At 60.4% G+C, this 17,233-nt stretch overlaps 1 protein-coding gene across 1 annotated transcript; it reads left to right on the top strand.

The window, feature by feature from the left end:
- The first annotated feature begins 355 nt into the window (after positions 1–355).
- On the top strand, positions 356–14,819 carry GRIN2C (glutamate ionotropic receptor NMDA type subunit 2C). Its single transcript, XM_027654710.1, has 13 exons — positions 356–512; positions 4,604–5,027; positions 6,589–7,184; positions 7,707–7,821; positions 8,348–8,559; positions 8,688–8,856; positions 9,191–9,344; positions 10,667–10,792; positions 10,879–11,108; positions 11,294–11,454; positions 12,033–12,220; positions 12,739–12,971; positions 13,353–14,819. Exons 2-13 carry the CDS (start codon positions 4,620–4,622, stop codon positions 14,733–14,735), a joined length of 3,975 nt encoding a protein of 1,324 aa, XP_027510511.1. The 5' UTR covers positions 356–512; positions 4,604–4,619; the 3' UTR covers positions 14,736–14,819.
- Positions 14,820–17,233: the final 2,414 nt, after the last annotated feature.

Below are 17,233 nucleotides of genomic sequence, written 5' to 3'. Positions count from 1 at the left end.
CCCGTTCCCCCCCTCCCTTTCCCCCGGGGCTGGCGGCCAGCCCCGAAGTTGCGGCGAGGCGGGAGGACACACGTCCTGTCCTTCCACCGCCCCCGGGCCCCCCCCAGCCTCCATCCCCGCATCCCTCCCCCGCGCTCCTCCCGGCCGTCCCGCCCGGGCAGCCCCGCCGGTCCCGGGGCGGGGGGAGATGGCTGCCGGAGCCCGGAGGTCGCCGAGACACCTGCTGCCACCGGGCCCCCCCCCGTGCACACCCGCTCCGCGCCCGCTCCCTCCTTCCCCCGCTCCCGTCCCTGCCTCCAGCCGCCGCTGCAGAGCCGCCGCCGCCGCCGCCGCCGCCAAGGACGAGCCGGGACCGACGGCGGCCGCCGGAGCCCCCCGCCAGCCGCGGCGGGGGCCGAGCCCGCCCCGGGGGGCTGCCTCGCAACAGAAGAGGGTTGAGAAGAGCAGAGCCCCCGGTGGGACGAGCCCCGCCGGAGCCGCGGGGCATGTAGGCACCGAGCAGCGGCGGTCCCGTAAGTACCGGGCGGGCTGGGGGCAACCGGGGCCCGACGGACTCCGCTGTCGCCCCGCCACCTCCGCCAGCAACTTTTAGGGATGGGGTGGGGGTCGTTGATTTTTTTTGGTGGGGGGTTGCCTTGGTCATCTCCCCCTACCTCAGCATCCCCCCGCATCCTCAGAGCTCCCGCTCCCCATCCCGGGCACGGGACGGAAATGAACCTTAATCCTGGGAGCCTCACTAGGGGGTTTCTGGGGGAGTGGGAGGCAGGAAAAATTGAGGAGACCTCCCTGGGTGCCACCAGCCCTGTGTCCCCCCCCGCCACCTTGCGTAACCCAGCGGCAGGCAGGACACTTGGCGTTTATTTTTGGTTAATCCATATTCGACCTTTTTAAGCTGCGTTTGGGTGCGTGCGTGTGCGGGGCCCTCGCCATCGCCCCGGCCCGCAGCCCCCGGCCCGCAACTGTTGCTGTCGGAGGTGCGGGCGAGGAAGGGGAGGGTGATGAGGAAGAGGAGGGTGATGCTGGGTGATGGAGGATGAAGGTTGAAAGGAGACGGTGCTTGCCGGGGCTGCCAGTGCTTCTCCCTCCCGAGTCATCCCCTTCCTGCATGGGGACAGGGATAGAGACGAGTTGGCTTTGGGGAGGTTTTGCTGCTTTCTCTCCTTCCGGGGGGCTCCATCGGGGTCTTCTTGCTCCACAGGGATGTCCCCATGGGGGCAATGACAAGCCTTGGCACGTCCCGGTGCCCTCCCTTGTGCCCCTTCCCCTCCCCGCGTGGCTCCCGCCAGGTTCGGGTTCGCTCTGTCCTTTCCGTCCACCAGCAGCAGTTCCCCATCCCCTGGCGCAGGCTGTGCTTTCCCTCTCATTTCAGGCTCGGAGGCTCTTTTTGGGGGGATAAGGTTTCTCTTTCCTGAGTGATATTTTGCATTTCGGGATTTTATTTCTCCCTTTCCTGAGGTCAAAATATCTGCATGAGCATTTCCCCTCTCAGACCAGGGAAGGGAGGGAGGGCAAAAAAGAGATTTAAAATTAGGAGTAAACTTTCTCTGTTGCCTTAAAATGACATTTTAGGGGCTGGGGAGAGGTAAAGGCTTGATTGTGCCTTTAGCAGGAGGTTTCCATGAGTTTGCTGCACCAGGAAGGTGTGCCTAGGAAGAGGGTTAACCTGCTCAAAACTACCCCAAAGCAACAGAAAACAAGTGTCGAAGCCACTGAGCAGCTCTGTGGTGTCCTCTGGTCCCAGGGGAGGCTGCCAGGAGGTGGCATTGCCCTGCCCAGGCTCCTGGCCATGGCCACCTTCCTCCCGCCCCAGCCTGGCCACTGGCCCTTCACCCAGCTGGAAAACCACTCTTTTGGGGAGGTCTTTTCCCAAGGGAGCAATTCCACAGTGCTTGCTACCAGGGGTTGGAAAATGCAGATTTTCTTTAAAGTCCATGGGGGCTTTGCTATGCTGTGCTGAGCCCAAGAACAGCCCCAGCTTTGGCAGTAGCTCAGGGGTGGGCTCAGTTTCTTCCTCAGCCTCCGCCACTTTCCTGCAATCTGCCATCCCCCCAAAAAACCCACATTTTCCTGCACCCCTCTAGCTCAGTCGTAGAAAAAACAAGCTGGAAACAAACGGTGTTGGCTGGGCTGGAGGAGCTGGCTGACCTTTCCTTCCCTTCCCAAATCCGGCCATTTTGGAGCAGCCCTGGCTCCGACCTGTGCATGGAGCCCTTGCCAGCCACGGGATCTCTGGCCCTGAACACCGACGTCCTCCTCCATGTCTGCCAAGGGCTGTGGTGAGCAGCCTGGCTCTGGCTGGTGGCACCGGACTCCTGGGAAGGATGGAAATTCATTCCCCTGGTTGCCTCAGCACTGGCTGAAGGATGTGATGTGCCCATGCCCACCTCCCCTCTGCCGTTGCCTTTGTGCTCTGGCTGTGAGGGATGGGGATGCTTTCCACCTGCGGCTCAGTCCATGGGGAACCAGATCCTTCAAACCTGTCCCCAGTCACAGCCAGGAGCAGGGCAACCCCTTTGGGGACAGAGCTTGGCATCACGAGAGGCATTTGCTGGTCTCTGCCTGGATTATTTGGTGCTAGAAGAGGTTCCTGAGCATGGGGAAGAGCTGTGTTGAGGAAGAGGAGGATACGGGCCTGGGATGGGTGAGGTACCAGGACTGGCACAAGCAAACCCAATCAGCCACCATGAGGGCCCAGAGTATATTTAAATGTCCTTGAGGAGGGCTCAGACGGGCAGTGCTGCTGGGAGAGTGGTTCTGTTTGTTTTGGGTGGTGTGTTGCTCCCCTTCCTCTCTGCTCGGGTAGCTGATGCCGGATTCCCGATGAATTATTTATCATGGGACTAAAAATACTTGGGAATTCGCAGTGAGGAGCAGGCAGTGCAGGCTGCCCCGCCACTGAGCTGGCCATGCCAGAGCGTGGGACGCTGCCAGCATGGCATGACTCACCTGCTGCCCTCTCTGGCCAAGGGGCCCTGGCTGCAGCCATCGGTGTGGCGTCGTGGCTCCTGCGGCTCGGCCGGCTGCGATGTGCGGTGGGGTGGGGGATGCAGTGAACCCCCTGGATGGGTGCTGGGGGTGATTGATCTCCTGCTGAAACTCAGATCTGGCTGAGAGAGATGCTGCCTGGTGAGCATCAGTGCCCAGACAGGTGCCTGAGCTTTCCCATGGGGTCCAGGAGAGAAGTGTGGGGTTTGTGTTCTCTGTCTCTCCGGAGGTGCTCAAATCCACACCGAGCAGCTCTTGCAAGGTGCCCAGCCAGGCAGCCCTTGGGTTTATTTCCTGCGTTTTCAGTCCAACATGCCGGCAGTGTTTTCGCAGCGTGCCGAGGGTTTGTCCGTCACTGCGGCACAGTGGGATGTTGGGGTGCAGCTCCCCGGGGCAGCCCAGACCCCAAAACCATCCAGGAGCTGCTCAGCAAGAGGCTCCTCTGGCTGTGCTGGGGACACGTTAAGCAACAGCAGCTTTTAATTGCAAGCTACGTTTCCGAGCACCAGCTGGCACCTTGCTGCATGGAGTGACACCGGCGCGTGGCTGGTGCCACCGTGCAGGGCTGCTCGTCCCCCTCCCCGCTGCCCAGTGATGATGGCCCTGGGGACAATGAGGCTCAGAGGGGCTTGGATGCCCCTGGCTGTGGGTTGATTTTGCCAACAGGCTCTGAGGAAGGGGTGAGCTCCAGCATGGGGATGCATCACTGTAGGCAGGGATTTGCCCCCCGCTCAGGGGATTGTCACCCCACCTGCTGCAGCACGGGCACCCAGTGGCAGTAGGCAATTGGGGACCTGGCAGGGAAGACGTGCCCAAAGAGCCCCTGAGAGCCTGGATTTGGGGTGCAGCCGGCAGAGACGCAGTGCAGTGAGTGTCCCAGCCAGGTGGGCAGTGCCAGCAGGGGACACACACCGGGGGTAAAGGCAGGAAGGAGGAAAGCTGAAGGATGCTGTTTAGGGGGTAAACTTGGAAATAAGAAGCCAGACGGATGCTTTGTTTGGGATTTTGTGTCAGAGAAGGGGCTGAGGTAGCGTGATGGGCGAGGGACAGGCAGGGGGACAGGCAGGGGGACAGGCAGGGGACCGGCTGCCCCTGTGACTGTGTGGTTTGCAAAATCTCAACATGGGGGGTGAAGAGCTGAACCCTCCCTCAAGGGCAAAGCCTTTAAATATTGAAGGTGGCTGTCCACTGCAGACAGAGGCACCAGGGAACTGCTAGCCCCTCCTGTCACCTCTTGCTGCTGTCCCTGTCCCTGGCTGAAGGGATAACATGGACCACTGTGGCGCGGCTTTTGGATGGGGTGGGAGGGCAATGGGAGGGGGGACGGTGTTAGTGGGATGGGGAGGGGGTGGTGGTGGGAAGAGGGGACCATCTGTGAAGGCTTACTGGTTGATAGGACTGGAGACAAGGCACATGACGCTGGGTTGTACAGTGGGTGGTGAGTACAACCCCGTGGTCATTCCTTCACCACACCCAGCATCCAAAGGACGAGGGTCCCCTCTTTCTTTGGGGTCAACACACACTGGTGATGCCCCAGGGCAGTGAGGAGGGCTGGGGTGAGTGGGGTGGGGGTCCTGGTGGGCGGCTGGATGCGAGGGGCTGTGTGCTGTGCTGGCAGGGACGCGGCGGTGGACATGGGCAGAGCGCCGGCGCACGCTCTGCTACTGTCGATGGTGCTGGGCTGCTCGGCTGCCTTCACGGACCTCCTGCTGCCGGGCCCCGAGGAGCCGGTGGTCAACGTGGCCGTGGTGTTTGGGGGCACGTCCTACCCCCTGCACATCCGCTCCCGCCTGAGCCCCCAGAGCTTCCTGGACATGCCCCTGGAAATCCACCCCATCACCGTCATCGTCAACAACACCAACCCCAGCACCCTCCTCACCCAGATCTGCGACATCCTTGCCAGCCACAAGATCCACGGCATCGTCTTCGAGGACAACGTGGGCACGGAGGCCGTGGCCCAGATCCTTGACTTCATCTCCTCCCAGACTCAGGTCCCCGTCATCAGCATCAGCGGGGGGTCTGCAGTGGTCCTGACCCCAAAGGTGAGGCACTCACTGGGGGTTACTTCCAGGTGGGATGAGAGAAATGAGGTGTTATTAGAGAAGGGTAGCTAAGGGATGTGGAATGCTGGAGGGCAGAGGAGCTGCTGTGCTGTGGAGTGTGGGATCACAGGCAGGAGTAGGCAGTTGGCTGTGGCAGTGTGGCCAACGGGTGGTGGGATATAGTGGGGACTTTAAGGAGGGACTCTGTTGATGGAACATGGGAGAGGACCTCAGTGGCCCCTGGAGGGACCTTCCCTGGTGTACTGTGTCCCATCCCCTCCAGGCTGTGCCCACCATGGAGTGCTGGGCTGGTGGCACTGGAACTATTGGGGCAATGGCAGGGTTGTCACAACCCCATTCTCATCCTGCCCTGCCAGGGCTGGATCCAGCCCTGAAATGGCCAGGTGGGCAGCATGGAGGAGCCTCGCTTGGCTGTGGTAGGAATCTCAGGTGCACCACACCCAAAACAGGATTTTTGGCTTCTCTGCTCCTCGCTGGCATCAGATACTGTCAGTCACTGCCACCTGCCTGCTTGGAAGCGCTGGTGGCAGGGAGAGCTGGAGGCAGGATGGAGGGTGCTGGGCATGTGGTGATGGGCTGTGGCAAAGAGATTTGGGTTATCTCCTCGTGGCTGCTTGTCCCACCATGCCCAGCCTGGGCACTGGAGAAGTCTCAGTGATTGCTCTTCCCAGTGGCTAGGGACTCTGCTCCTCCTCAGGGCATGGCTTTTATGCTCTACTTGCACAGTGGCTTGGGGTCCAACCCTGCTGGATGGCATCTTTGCAGCCCTGCCTGCACCCACTGGTGCTCCTGGACCACCTTGAGCTGCTGCTCGCTGTGGGTGGGTGGCAGTGGGTGCATTGGACTTGTGTGAGGGCAGAGGGCTCAAATGGAGCCCGAGCAACTGAAAAATAGCCATGGTTTGCTGTGGTCTGTGTGTTTTTCTGCAGCTTTCTCCAGGGTTTGGGTATTTTGGGCTCAGTGGAGAGACCTGTCTGAAGGCTCGACCTCCTCCTCCCACAGACCCAAAGTCCCCAGCAGCTCCTGCTTTCTGTCTGTGACCCCCAGGGGCTCACCCCAAACTACTTCTCTGGAGGTGGAAGGGGTCTGGGCGGCAAAACCCTGCTGCCTGCACGTGACCTTCGGCAAATGCCATTCGCTGAATCATTTAAGACAGAATCAGATCAATTAAGGTTTGCTAATGAGAGGCCAGATGGCCGGGGAGGTGGGGTGGGAGGGAAGGAGCCACACAGGCTCCGGCTGCAGGTAGTGAGTCGGAGCCGGGATGGGATTTATGCTCCTGGCAGAGCTCTTGCCCACCTTCTTCTCCTGGTTTAAGGAGAAATTGCTGATCTCCTTTGGAGGGTGGATGAATTTTTGTTTAATAAGCTGACAAACAGATGTGAAGCCGCAGGCCTTGACCCTTTACATGGGATGAGCTTCCTTGGAGGTGGATGAGTCCCATTTTGGGTGTCTCCAGCCCGTGGACTACACCAGTTAATGGCACACTTGAACAGGATCACAGTGCCAGTGCAGCCCCTGACCCCTTCTCCTCCCACAGGAGCCCGGATCAGCTTTCCTGCAGTTGGGTGTCTCCATCGAGCAGCAAATCCAGGTGATCTTCAAGGTGCTGGAGGAATACGACTGGGGCTCCTTCGCTGTCATCACCAGCCTCTACCCGGGCTACAACATCTTCCTGGACGTCATCCGCTCCTTCACGGATGCCAGCTACTTTGGCTGGGAGCTGCAGGAGGTGCTCACCATTGAGATGAGCCAGGAGCAGAGCAGCTCCAGGACGCAGCGGCTCCTGCGGCAGATCGATGCCCAGGTCCTCATTGTGTACTGCTCACGGGAGGAGGCCGAGTACCTCTTCTCCATGGCAGAACAAGCCGGCCTTGTGGGGCCAGGATACGTCTGGATCGTGCCCAGCCTGACAGTGGGCAACATGGAGGTGCCGCCCGCCTCCTTCCCTGTCGGCCTCATCAGCGTGGTGACGGAGAGCTGGAAGCTGAGCCTGCGGCAGAAGGTGCGGGACGGGGTGGCCATCATTGCCATGGGGGCAGCCAGCTTCTTCCGTGCCCATGGCTACCTCCTGGAGGTGGGGCGGGACTGCTGGACACCCCCCAGGGCCACTGCCACCAACGCAAGCTTCTACCGGTGAGGCTCGGGGACCCCCTGGGATGGGTATGAAATGCGGGGAATGGGGAAATGGAGAGGGAAGGGGCAGGGGAGGAGGGGGATGGAGCTGGTGGGCAGAGGGGGTGATGCTGGCTGTGGGCTGCACCTGGTGGTCAATGCCTCTTGGCTGGCTTTCTCCTGGAGTATCTCCACAGCCTTTTCCCATGCTTCTCTGCAGCTCGGGACCCTCGGGAGGCTCAGGGGGTTTCACAGCTCTGCTTTGCAGTGCAGAGGTGGCATCTCAGGGTGGCTGTGGCAGCCTGTGCACCCTCAGCCCAGCAGGGGGCCATCCTCAGTGCCTCCTTGCTGGCAGAGCTTTCTCCAGCTCCTCTCTACCCCTTGAGTAGGGGCTAAATCTGGTCCCCAGCTCTCAGCCCCACATATCTCCATGAGACCTGTGGCAGCTCAGCTGAAGCTGGAGGAAGAGGAGGAGGAGAAGGAGGAGGGCTGTATGTGGATGTGCTGCACAGACAGGGGCTTACGGGCTCTGTGTCCCACCAGGCACCTCCTCAATGTGACGTGGGAGCACAGGGACTTCTCCTTCAATGAAGGTGGCTACCTGGTCAGGCCCACCATGGTGGTGATCACACTCAACCAGCATCGGCTCTGGGAGATGGTAGGACCCCCAGTCCCCCTGGGACAGGCACTGTGGGGTGGCTGGGAAGGGTGAGCCTGGGGCCATGCACAGGCTGAGGTTCCACCCTGGGGTGGGTTATCCCTGCAAAACCCATGGCTGGTACCCAAAAGTACCCATGGTGGGGCTTTGTGGAAACGATGGGCACCAAAGCTCTGACAAGAACTGTCAGTTTTTTCCTGCAATTTCTCTGATAAGTTCCAAAAAAAGGCAAAAATGCAGCTGTCCACCTCTGGAGAACAGCAGCCAAACACCTAGACCTGAAACAAGCTGCACGGAGGGGGTTTTTTTTTGTTCGCTTGAAAGTATTTTGTGTGACGTTTGGCCAGGTTTGTGCTCAGTCAAATGTGGTGCTTGGGGCCCAGGAGGAAACACCGTGTTCCATGGGTGTGTGGGGAAAGGGATGCTGAGATGGGGATCACCAGGGTATGGGGAGGATGGACACGGGACCCTGTGTGACCCCCACAGCCCCTCGCCAGAGTGACTGTGTTCTCTCCCTCGTGGGCAGGTGGGCAAGTGGGAGAAAGGCATCATCCACATGAAGTACCCGGTGTGGCCCCGCTACGGCTCCTACATGCAGCCCGTGGTCGATAACCGGCACCTGACAGTGGCCACGCTGGAGGAGAGACCCTTTGTCATCGTGGAGAACACGGACCCCAGCACGGGGGTCTGCGTGCGCAACACGGTGCCCTGCCGCAAGCAGACCAACTCCTCCCACAGGTGAGCAGGGGGATGCAGCTCGGAAATTCTGGCCACTGTTTCCCAGGCATGTGGGGGGCCAAGGGGGGCACCAGGGTGCTCAGAGCATCTTTGGTTGGTCCAACCCGCTTTTCCCGGTGCGGTTCCAGTGGCGATGGCCTCGTGGATCCCTACACCAAGCTGTGCTGCAAGGGCTTCTGCATCGACATCCTGAAGAAGCTGGCCAAGGCCGTCAAGTTCTCCTATGACCTCTACTTAGTGACCAATGGCAAACATGGCAAGATCGTCCGTGGGGTCTGGAATGGCATGATTGGTGAGGTAGGGCTGGGCATGGCTTGGACCCCCCACCTCTGACCCTGACTCATCCCTGACCTGGGGCTTTCCCGATGGAGGTGGGATCAGGCTGTCTGTCATGGGACTCTGCACAGGGGAGAGCTTGGCATGAGCTCCTCCTCAAAGGAGGAGTCAGACGAACATTTACAACCCCACAGCAGGTTGTGTTTGTGCCACTGGTCACTTAAAAAGCTAATATTTTTTTTAAAAAGGCAAAAATTAAGGTTGGAGATGGAGATGAGGGAATGCCTGGGGAAGATGGTCTGGGTCCCTCTGCCTGTCCCTCTGCCCATCCCGAGCCCATCTGCCCCTTCTTCAGGTGTACTACAAGCGAGCAGACATGGCCATTGGCTCCCTCACCATCAATGAGGAGCGTTCTGAGATCGTGGACTTCTCCGTGCCCTTCGTGGAGACGGGAATCAGCGTCATGGTGGCCAGGAGCAACGGGACCGTCTCCCCCTCCGCCTTCCTGGGTGAGCTGTGTGTGCAGGTTCATCCCATGCTTCCCACAAATGCAAACTGGAAATATTGTTCAGTTTTAATAACTTTTAAGAAAAGAAAAAAAAAAAAAAAGCCTAAGTCATAAGGGAAAGAGATTGTGCTGCAGGCTTTGGGGCTTCCTCCTTCCCTGCCTGAATAATCCTTTTATTATGGAGATGGAGTCTGGGAGGTGGAGGCTGGGCTCAGTGATTTTCTCCTCTTCATTTTTTTGTGTGGAGGAGAGAGGACAGGGTGCTGGGGGGATTTTCCACCTTAGAGTCCTGCTGTGGGGACCCTGTCTCTGCCACCATCACCAGGACCGGCGGTTAAGCCAGGAAATCGCCAGTGCTAAAAGTTCTATTTAATGAGTTTTAAACCAGCAAAGCTGCAGCCTTGGAAGGGGAGGAGACTGGCCAAGGTCGTCAGGAAATTCAGCCTGAGTGCTCGGGTAGGGCTTGAGGCTCTCGAGGCTCTCGGCAAGGGCCCAGCAGCAATGTCCCAGCTCAGCCGAAGATGGGCTCCTGTGTGGGAGGGTGTAGGTGGGTGCAGGTACCAGGGATGCCATGGGAGGTGGGACAGCACCAGCCTGGGCACATCCTCCCCCTCCTGTCCCCCTGACAGTGCAGGTCTGACCTGCCCCCGAAGCAGGGTCACCTTCACTGGCCATGGGGTCAGATGGAGCATCCTGTCCTGGTTTGGCAGGGCCGGGGTCTGCAGTCCCTGTGTCTTCTGCTTCTGCACTAATGAGCCGCATCCCCATCAGGGGAGGCCTCTCCTCCCTGACAGCGAAGGACGCGCTGACAAATGAACTTCAGCAGCCGCATGTTGATGGCTCGGATGCATCCCCACTGCTCCTGCTGCTCCATCCCAGATCATCCTGGGCAGGCAGGGGGGTCATGGCCCACCCTAGCTCACGGGGGGCTTTTACAGGGGCTGAGTGAGGCTGGGAGGCTGGTCCCATGCCTGATGAAGGCGCAGTGCTGTGGCCAGAGCCATCACAGGGGAGAACCTGTGATCCCATGGGAAACCCTCCTGCCAGTGACTCTGGAGATGGACAGTATTTTGTTAACATCTCCCTGTTGATGAGAGCCTGATTCTGCCTAGGCAGGGAAGCATGGCTGCATTCCCCCATCTCACAGCATCCCCCTTCACTCCTGATTTCCTGTGAAGCTGCTTGGCCATGGTGCTTTCAGTCCCCATATCCTCTCCAAAGAGGGACAATATTCAGGAGGACGAGCCCCATCCACTGGGGAGGGCTCCTGGGAGTCCCCAGGGGGTGTCCCAGGGGGCTGACAGAGCCCCACTTGCCTTGCAGAGCCTTACAGCCCGGCCGTGTGGGTCATGATGTTTGTCATGTGCCTCACTGTGGTGGCCATCACCGTCTTCGTGTTCGAGTATTTCAGCCCCGTTGGCTACAACCAGAACCTCACCAGTGGCAAGAGTGAGTTGGGGAGGTGGGAGCTGGGGGGGGGGACACACATCCCCAGCCCAGCTGACGGCTGTCCCCTCTGTCCCATGTCCCCGTAGGGCCAGGAGGTCCCACCTTCACCATTGGCAAGTCGGTGTGGCTGCTGTGGGCTCTGGTCTTCAACAACTCGGTGCCCATCGAGAACCCCAAGGGCACCACCAGCAAGATCATGGTGCTCATCTGGGCCTTCTTCGCCGTCATCTTCCTCGCCAGCTACACGGCCAACCTGGCTGCCTTCATGATCCAGGAGCAGTACATCGACACTGTGTCAGGGCTGAGCGACAGGAAGGTGGGGCTGATGGTTGGGGTGGGAATCCTAAAAAATCCCTAAAAATAGTAAGTTTTTTTGGGGGTGGGAGTTGCTGCACATCACTGGCAGCCGGCTGGATGGGTGGAGGGTTGGCTGTGGGGAGGGAGGACATGGCAGGGACATGGACGCCATGTGATGCCGCTCCCTGGGGCTCCCCGTTGCAGTTCCAGAAGCCGCAGGAGCAGTACCCCCCGTTCCGCTTCGGCACCGTCCCCAACGGCAGCACCGAGAGGAACATCCGCAGCAACTACCCCGACATGCACACCCACATGGTGAAGTACAACCAGCGCTCTGTGGAGGACGCCCTCACCAGCCTCAAAATGGGGTACGGTTCCCCCAAAAAGGGTATGGTTCCCCCAAATGGGGTATGGCTCCCCCAAATGGAGTATGGCTCCCAGAGCTGAGGTACAGCTCCTCAGAATGGGATACAGCAGCCCCAAATGAACTATAACTCCCTGGAATGGGGTACAGGACCTTCCAGATGGCCTAGGGATTTCTCAATGGGGGTACAAGCCCCCACAAGTGAGATGTGGGCCCCCCAGGCTGGGTACAGCTCTCCCAGATGGGTTATGGCTCTCTGCAGCTTCCCTGCATGGCATATGGGACCCCCAAACAGGATACAACCCCTTGAAGATGGGGTGCAGCTTCATACAGCTCCCCTCAAAAGGGATGCAGCCCTCCCCAGATGGGGTATGGCTCCCCCATATGGGATACAGCCCCCCCAAGTTGGCTGCTTCCCCCCCAAGTGTGGTTACAGCTCTCCAAGACAAGGCAGGGACCCCCAAAGAAAACTCAACCCCCTCCAGATGGGCTACAGCTGCCTGAAAGGGGTGGAGCTCCCCCAAGAGAAGCACAACCCCCCAGAAAAGGGCTTTCAGACCCCCCCCTCCCCCTTCCTCCCAGGAAGCTGGACGCCTTCATCTACGACGCGGCGGTGCTGAACTACATGGCGGGCAAGGACGAGGGCTGCAAGCTGGTGACCATCGGCAGCGGGAAGGTGTTTGCCACCACGGGCTACGGCATCGCCCTGCAGAAGGACTCGCGCTGGAAGCGGGCCATTGACCTGGCCCTGCTCCAGTTCCTGGGAGACGGTGGGTGCCCCATCCTCGCCCAACCCCCACCCTACAAATTAATCCAGGGAGCAGGGTTTTGGTCCCCCAAACCTGTGCAGCCTCCATGGCTCCTCACAGGATGCCACTGAGGGGTTTCTCCACCACCTCCTCTCAGGGGATATTAAATCCAGCGGCATTTTTCCAGCTGGATGCTGGCGGTGGCAGGGGGGGGTCATTCCCTCTGGGGTAGTAAAATCTTGGAGATAGCTGTGCACGAAATCCAAGGGTCAGAAGGAGAAGCCTGGGAAGGGGACAGCAAGCACAGCTTGCTGGCACATGGGAGACAGAGAAAGGCAGGGCCTGGAGAAGGACAAGTGACTGGTGGGATGCTCAAGCCAAGGGCAGCAGCAAGAACAAGGCTATTACCCCTGGAGCTCAGGGGTCTCTTTCTTCTCCTCCAGCCACAGTGGGGTGGGGATGAGCAAGGGATGTGCTTGGGAAGATGACTCCTGTGGGTGGATTTTCACCCCCACACTCCTGTGCGTGTCCGGCCCCAGGTGAGACCCAGAAGCTGGAGACAGTTTGGCTGTCGGGGATTTGCCAGAATGAGAAGAACGAGGTGATGAGCAGCAAGCTGGACATCGACAACATGGCCGGGGTTTTCTACATGCTGCTGGTGGCCATGGGGCTGAGCCTGCTGGTCTTTGCCTGGGAGCACCTCGTCTACTGGAAGCTGCGCCACTCCGTCCCCAAGTCCCACAAGCTTGACTTCCTCCTGGCCATCAGCAGGGTGAGGGATGCTGCCAGGGGGCTCTCGAGGGGCCCAAATGTCCCCACACGGTGTCACGTGGCTGGGCATGGTTTGGTGGGCATTGTCCCTTCGACCCATACAGGAGGGACTGGGGATGTTTGTGCTGATGTGAGCTCTTGTGGAGAAAAGCCAGCTGTTGGGGAAAGGGCTTAGCCATCTGTATTAGCATCCCTGGGGAAACGGGTGATGGAGGATGGTGTCACTCACCCTGGCAGTGCTGGGGATGCTGGGGAGGGGACACCAGTGCTGTCAAGCCACCTCAGCCTCAGCAGCACGAACTTGGCTCAGCAGGGTAGGTTCATAGGACCAGGACCCCACTGACCTTGCTGATGGTGGGGGTCCCCCCACTTCTCCCCACAGGGCATCTACAGCTGCTTCAATGGGGTGCAGACCATGGGGAGCCCTGGGCGGGCGCCCACACCCGATGTCACAGCCAGCTCGGCCCAGGCCAACGTGCTGAAGATGCTGCAGGCGGCCAAGGAGATGGTGACAACGGCCAGCGTGGGCGGCTCCCTGGAGCAGGCCACCCGCACCATCGAGGACTGGAGCAACCACAGCGAGCGCCTCCAGACCACCTTCTCCCTGAGGACACCCCAGCTCGTGGTGCAGAACAGCACCGGCGCACACCGGGCCCCCTCCTCTGGCCCGCACCCCACCGAGAGGATGGGGAGAGCCTACACTCCCAAGGGTGCTCCCCTGGGGCTGCCGCTGCCCCAGCCCATCCCCGTGGACTCCCGGCTGTACGGGGAGGAGAACTGGAGAGGGGCAAACGAGCACCCCCGCCTGCTACACCCGGTGAAGTTTCGGGGTGGCTGTGCAGGGGATGAAACCCTCACGGGATTCCCCCACCTCCTAGTGAAGACTTCAGCAGGGGGGGATTATGGGGAGCAGGTGCTGGTGGGGAACCATATCGGGGCTCCCCTCCCGCCCCCCACGTCCCCCAGGGACCTCCCACCGCCGGACATCTACAGGGAGCACAAGCGGCCGTCGGGGCGGGGGGACCGGCTGCAAAACAACCCCCTGCTCCAGGGGGACGGGGGACACGGGGGCTCGGGGACACTGCCCCGGCTGCTCTCGGCAGCGGAGAAGAAGCGGGATGTCAGCAGCCTGCCTCCATCCTGCTCTCGCGGAGCCTTCCCGAAAGTCACCAGGACTTGCAGAGCCAGGGGCGAGCCGGCGCGGCTGGAGGCGGAGCGGGAGAAGCTGAGCCGGTGGGCGAGCTCGGCCAGGGCTCCCGGGGAGCGGGGCGAGAAGCGGCGTCCCGGGGGGCTGCGGCGCTGCGGTGCCACTCGCCCGCCCGCCCGCGCCGACGTGCCCGACCTGTTCCCCGAAGCCGAGCCCGGCTACGGCTGCAGCCCCCGCTGCCCGCAGGCCGCCGGCCGGCTGGCACCGCGCTCGCCCGTGACCAGGCTGCCGTCCTACCGGGAGGCTTGCCGGCAGAACCCCCGTGCCACCGCCGCCGCGCCCCACGCCTGCATGAACTCCTACGCCAACCTGCCCTTCTTCGTGGGGCACCTCTCGCGGGGGTCCCCGCCGCCCCGGGAGCACCCCGGGCTGCACCCCTGCGGCCGGGGGTCCGCGCGCTGGGACGGCGGCTGCAGGGACTGCGGGAGGCGCGGGGAGCTGCCCTGGCTGCGGGCGGTGGGCACGGAGAGGAGGGACCCGCTGGTGGCCCGCGGGGTGGCGAGTCCCTGCGCCGGCGGGTCCTGGCGGAGGGTCTCCAGCCTGGAGTCGGAGGTGTGATGGGGGGGGGACAAGGGGGTGCCCGCACCCCTCTGCCTGCCCTTTGCCCGGGTGTCCCCACGGGCCAGCCAGCGGCTCCCGGCCGGGCTCGTTTCTCCCGGAGTCCTGCACCGTCGGCAGTGGGATGCTCCAAGCGGCTCGGCGGGTCCCGTGCGCTTTGGGAGGGTCGGAGGAGCCTGGCAGGGGCTGGTACACGCTGGCTCGGGCTCTCCCCACAGGCAGGGCTGGCATCGGGGACGCCAAACTCATTGCCGCCTGTGTTGCCGTCACGTTTCGTTTCATTCAAAAGGACTCGAAACGCCATGTTCAGGTCATTAAAGAGACATTTTCAGCTGGCTGGGGACCCTTCTTCCGTCCTCTGGTGCTGATCCCGGGGCTGCCTTTTGCATCTTGGGGATATTTGTGGTTCTGTGCACACTCTCTCCGTCCGCGTCCCGTTACTGCTGAGACCCGGCACAGGCTCATCCCACCAGCGGCAGAAAGGCAAAGGAAAATGGCAACTCATTAAACTGCGCTGAGGGCTAATTAGGAGCCGTCAGACTGCGCTGAGGCTGGAACCGAGCACTGGAGGCTGAGTTCCTGCCCCCTGCTTGGGATTTGGGGTGCTGGGCACTGATGGCCACGGGTTCGGGTGAGTGATGCTGTGATGCTGCAAACGGCAGCCTGGTAGGGATGCCCTGCTGGGCACAGCAGCACCGGGAAGGTGTGCTGTGGGGAACGAGAAAGGGAAAAATTACTCCCACCTTCCGAGGGCTGATGGAGCCATAAATCAGGTGTGATAGATGAGCCAGGTTTAATTCTTCTCTTGATGTACGTCTGACATAGCCCTTTCCCTGCCGGGCTGGGGCTCGGGCAGAGGCGGCCGTGACTCAAAGGCAGCCACGGGCAGGGGAGGGAGTCTTCGGGAAGTGGGAACTGAAGCCTCGGGGGCCCTGGGCAGAAGCCAGGGCTTTGCCAGGCAGTACCAGCCCCATGCCAGAGCAGCGCCAGGACTAGACAAAGCCGCCCGTGGCAGGCTGTCCCAGGGAGATGCCAACGCTCGGCCCCTCTTCCCAGCTGGTTTGGCATCGCCTGCCTCCATGAACGACTCCCCAAGAAGCTGCTCTAAAGCTACATAATTTTTTTTTCCTATTTCAAAGCAGCTGTTGGAGTTGCTGTCAGCCAGCACGCAGCCGAGGCTGGTAACAGTGGGATGATGGCAAGGACTGCTCGGGGACAACCAGCCCTACCCCAGAGATGGCTGCAAAGCCCCGGGGAGGCCAGGAGGGACCTGGCCACGTGTATTTCAGGCTCAAAAGCATTGGCAATATCTGTCCGTCCATCAATCCATCCACCCATCTGTCTGGGGTTAAATCCAGCCAGTCCCCCATCCCCCCAGCCTGGCTGCCATCACACACTGGTGCTGGCGCTTTAATTCCCTTTACTTATTTATCATTGCAATTGTCTCTTAATTGCTTTGGCAGCCCCTCCAAGCCTCCTGGTGAGGGAGGGAGGTGCTGGTATATAAATAAAGGCCATAAATAAATAAACCCAGTTGACGGCGAGGGGATCCAGCCAGGCTGCCCCAGGAGATGGCACCCATTTGCCCCAAGCAGCTCTCCCCATATGTGCCCCAGATGGCCCTGCAAGTGACAGGCTGGTCCCCAGGAGGCTCCAATGTGGCCTTGGGAACTTCCCCCAAATCGTGGCTTTCTGGCCCAAGGAAACCAGCACACACAGCTGCAACCAAACTTGAGCTGGCATTGGGAATGGGAGAGCAAGAGGGAGCAGAAAAGGGAAAATCAAAAAGGAAATATCAAAAATCCCCAACCCACATTTTAAATTAATTAATGATGTCCCTGGTGACTCAGCAGAGGCCAAATGGATCTGCTTCATGTTTTATTGAAGGATTTTGCTGCAGGAGGCTGAGGACAGTGAGAGACAGGGCAAACGGGGTGCTGAGGGTGCTCCTAGGGGAGGTGGCCCTGGGGTTGGGTGTCAACATCCAGTGTAGGGCCAAAGCTGTCCTGGGTGCCTCATGTGAATGCCCAGGTCCCCTGCCACCATGGTGGCACTTGCATAATCATCTTTACATGCTAATTGGGATGGAAAAGCACAGGTTTTCTCCCATTCCTGGTGCCAGGCACTAACCTGGGCACTGCTGGAAGAGGAGGTGATTGGGGTGTAAGCAGCCCAGAGCAGGCGGGACCCTCCAGGACCAAGGAGGGCCTTTACTGCTCCTGCAGCATCCCCTTACCTCTGGGTGCACCAGGGACAAACCTGCAGGGAAGCAGCAGCCTGGAAGCACCTTCTGCCTGGGCTTTCCAAAGAGGGGTTGGGTAGTTTAGTGCTTAACAGCCGCTGAGGGATATTATTTCTTTTTGGTGAAATTGTCTAATCAATCACTTTTTAATTCAGCCGGCTCTGGCACCCGGGACGCCCCGGGACACTGTGGCCTGTCTTGCAGAGAGAAATATGGCTGGATCACTGCTGGCCATCCACCTCTGGGGCTCAGCCCC

Source organism: Corapipo altera, unplaced genomic scaffold, assembly GCF_003945725.1.
Source record: "Corapipo altera isolate COAL_440 unplaced genomic scaffold, ASM394572v1 343, whole genome shotgun sequence".
NCBI lineage: Eukaryota > Metazoa > Chordata > Aves > Passeriformes > Pipridae > Corapipo > Corapipo altera.
This window is presented reverse-complemented; position numbering and strand designations above follow the sequence as displayed.

Bases quoted from the DNA above. Each gene is read 5' to 3' on its own strand.
- GRIN2C (XM_027654710.1), top strand. From the start codon at position 4,620: ATGGGCAGAGCGCCGGCGCACGCTCTGCTACTGTCGATGGTGCTGGGC. The intron at 7,185-7,706 runs GTGAGGCTCGGG...GTGTCCCACCAG, and splicing joins ACCAACGCAAGCTTCTACCG to GCACCTCCTCAATGTGACGT. The intron at 11,455-12,032 runs GTACGGTTCCCC...CCTTCCTCCCAG, and splicing joins CTCACCAGCCTCAAAATGGG to GAAGCTGGACGCCTTCATCT.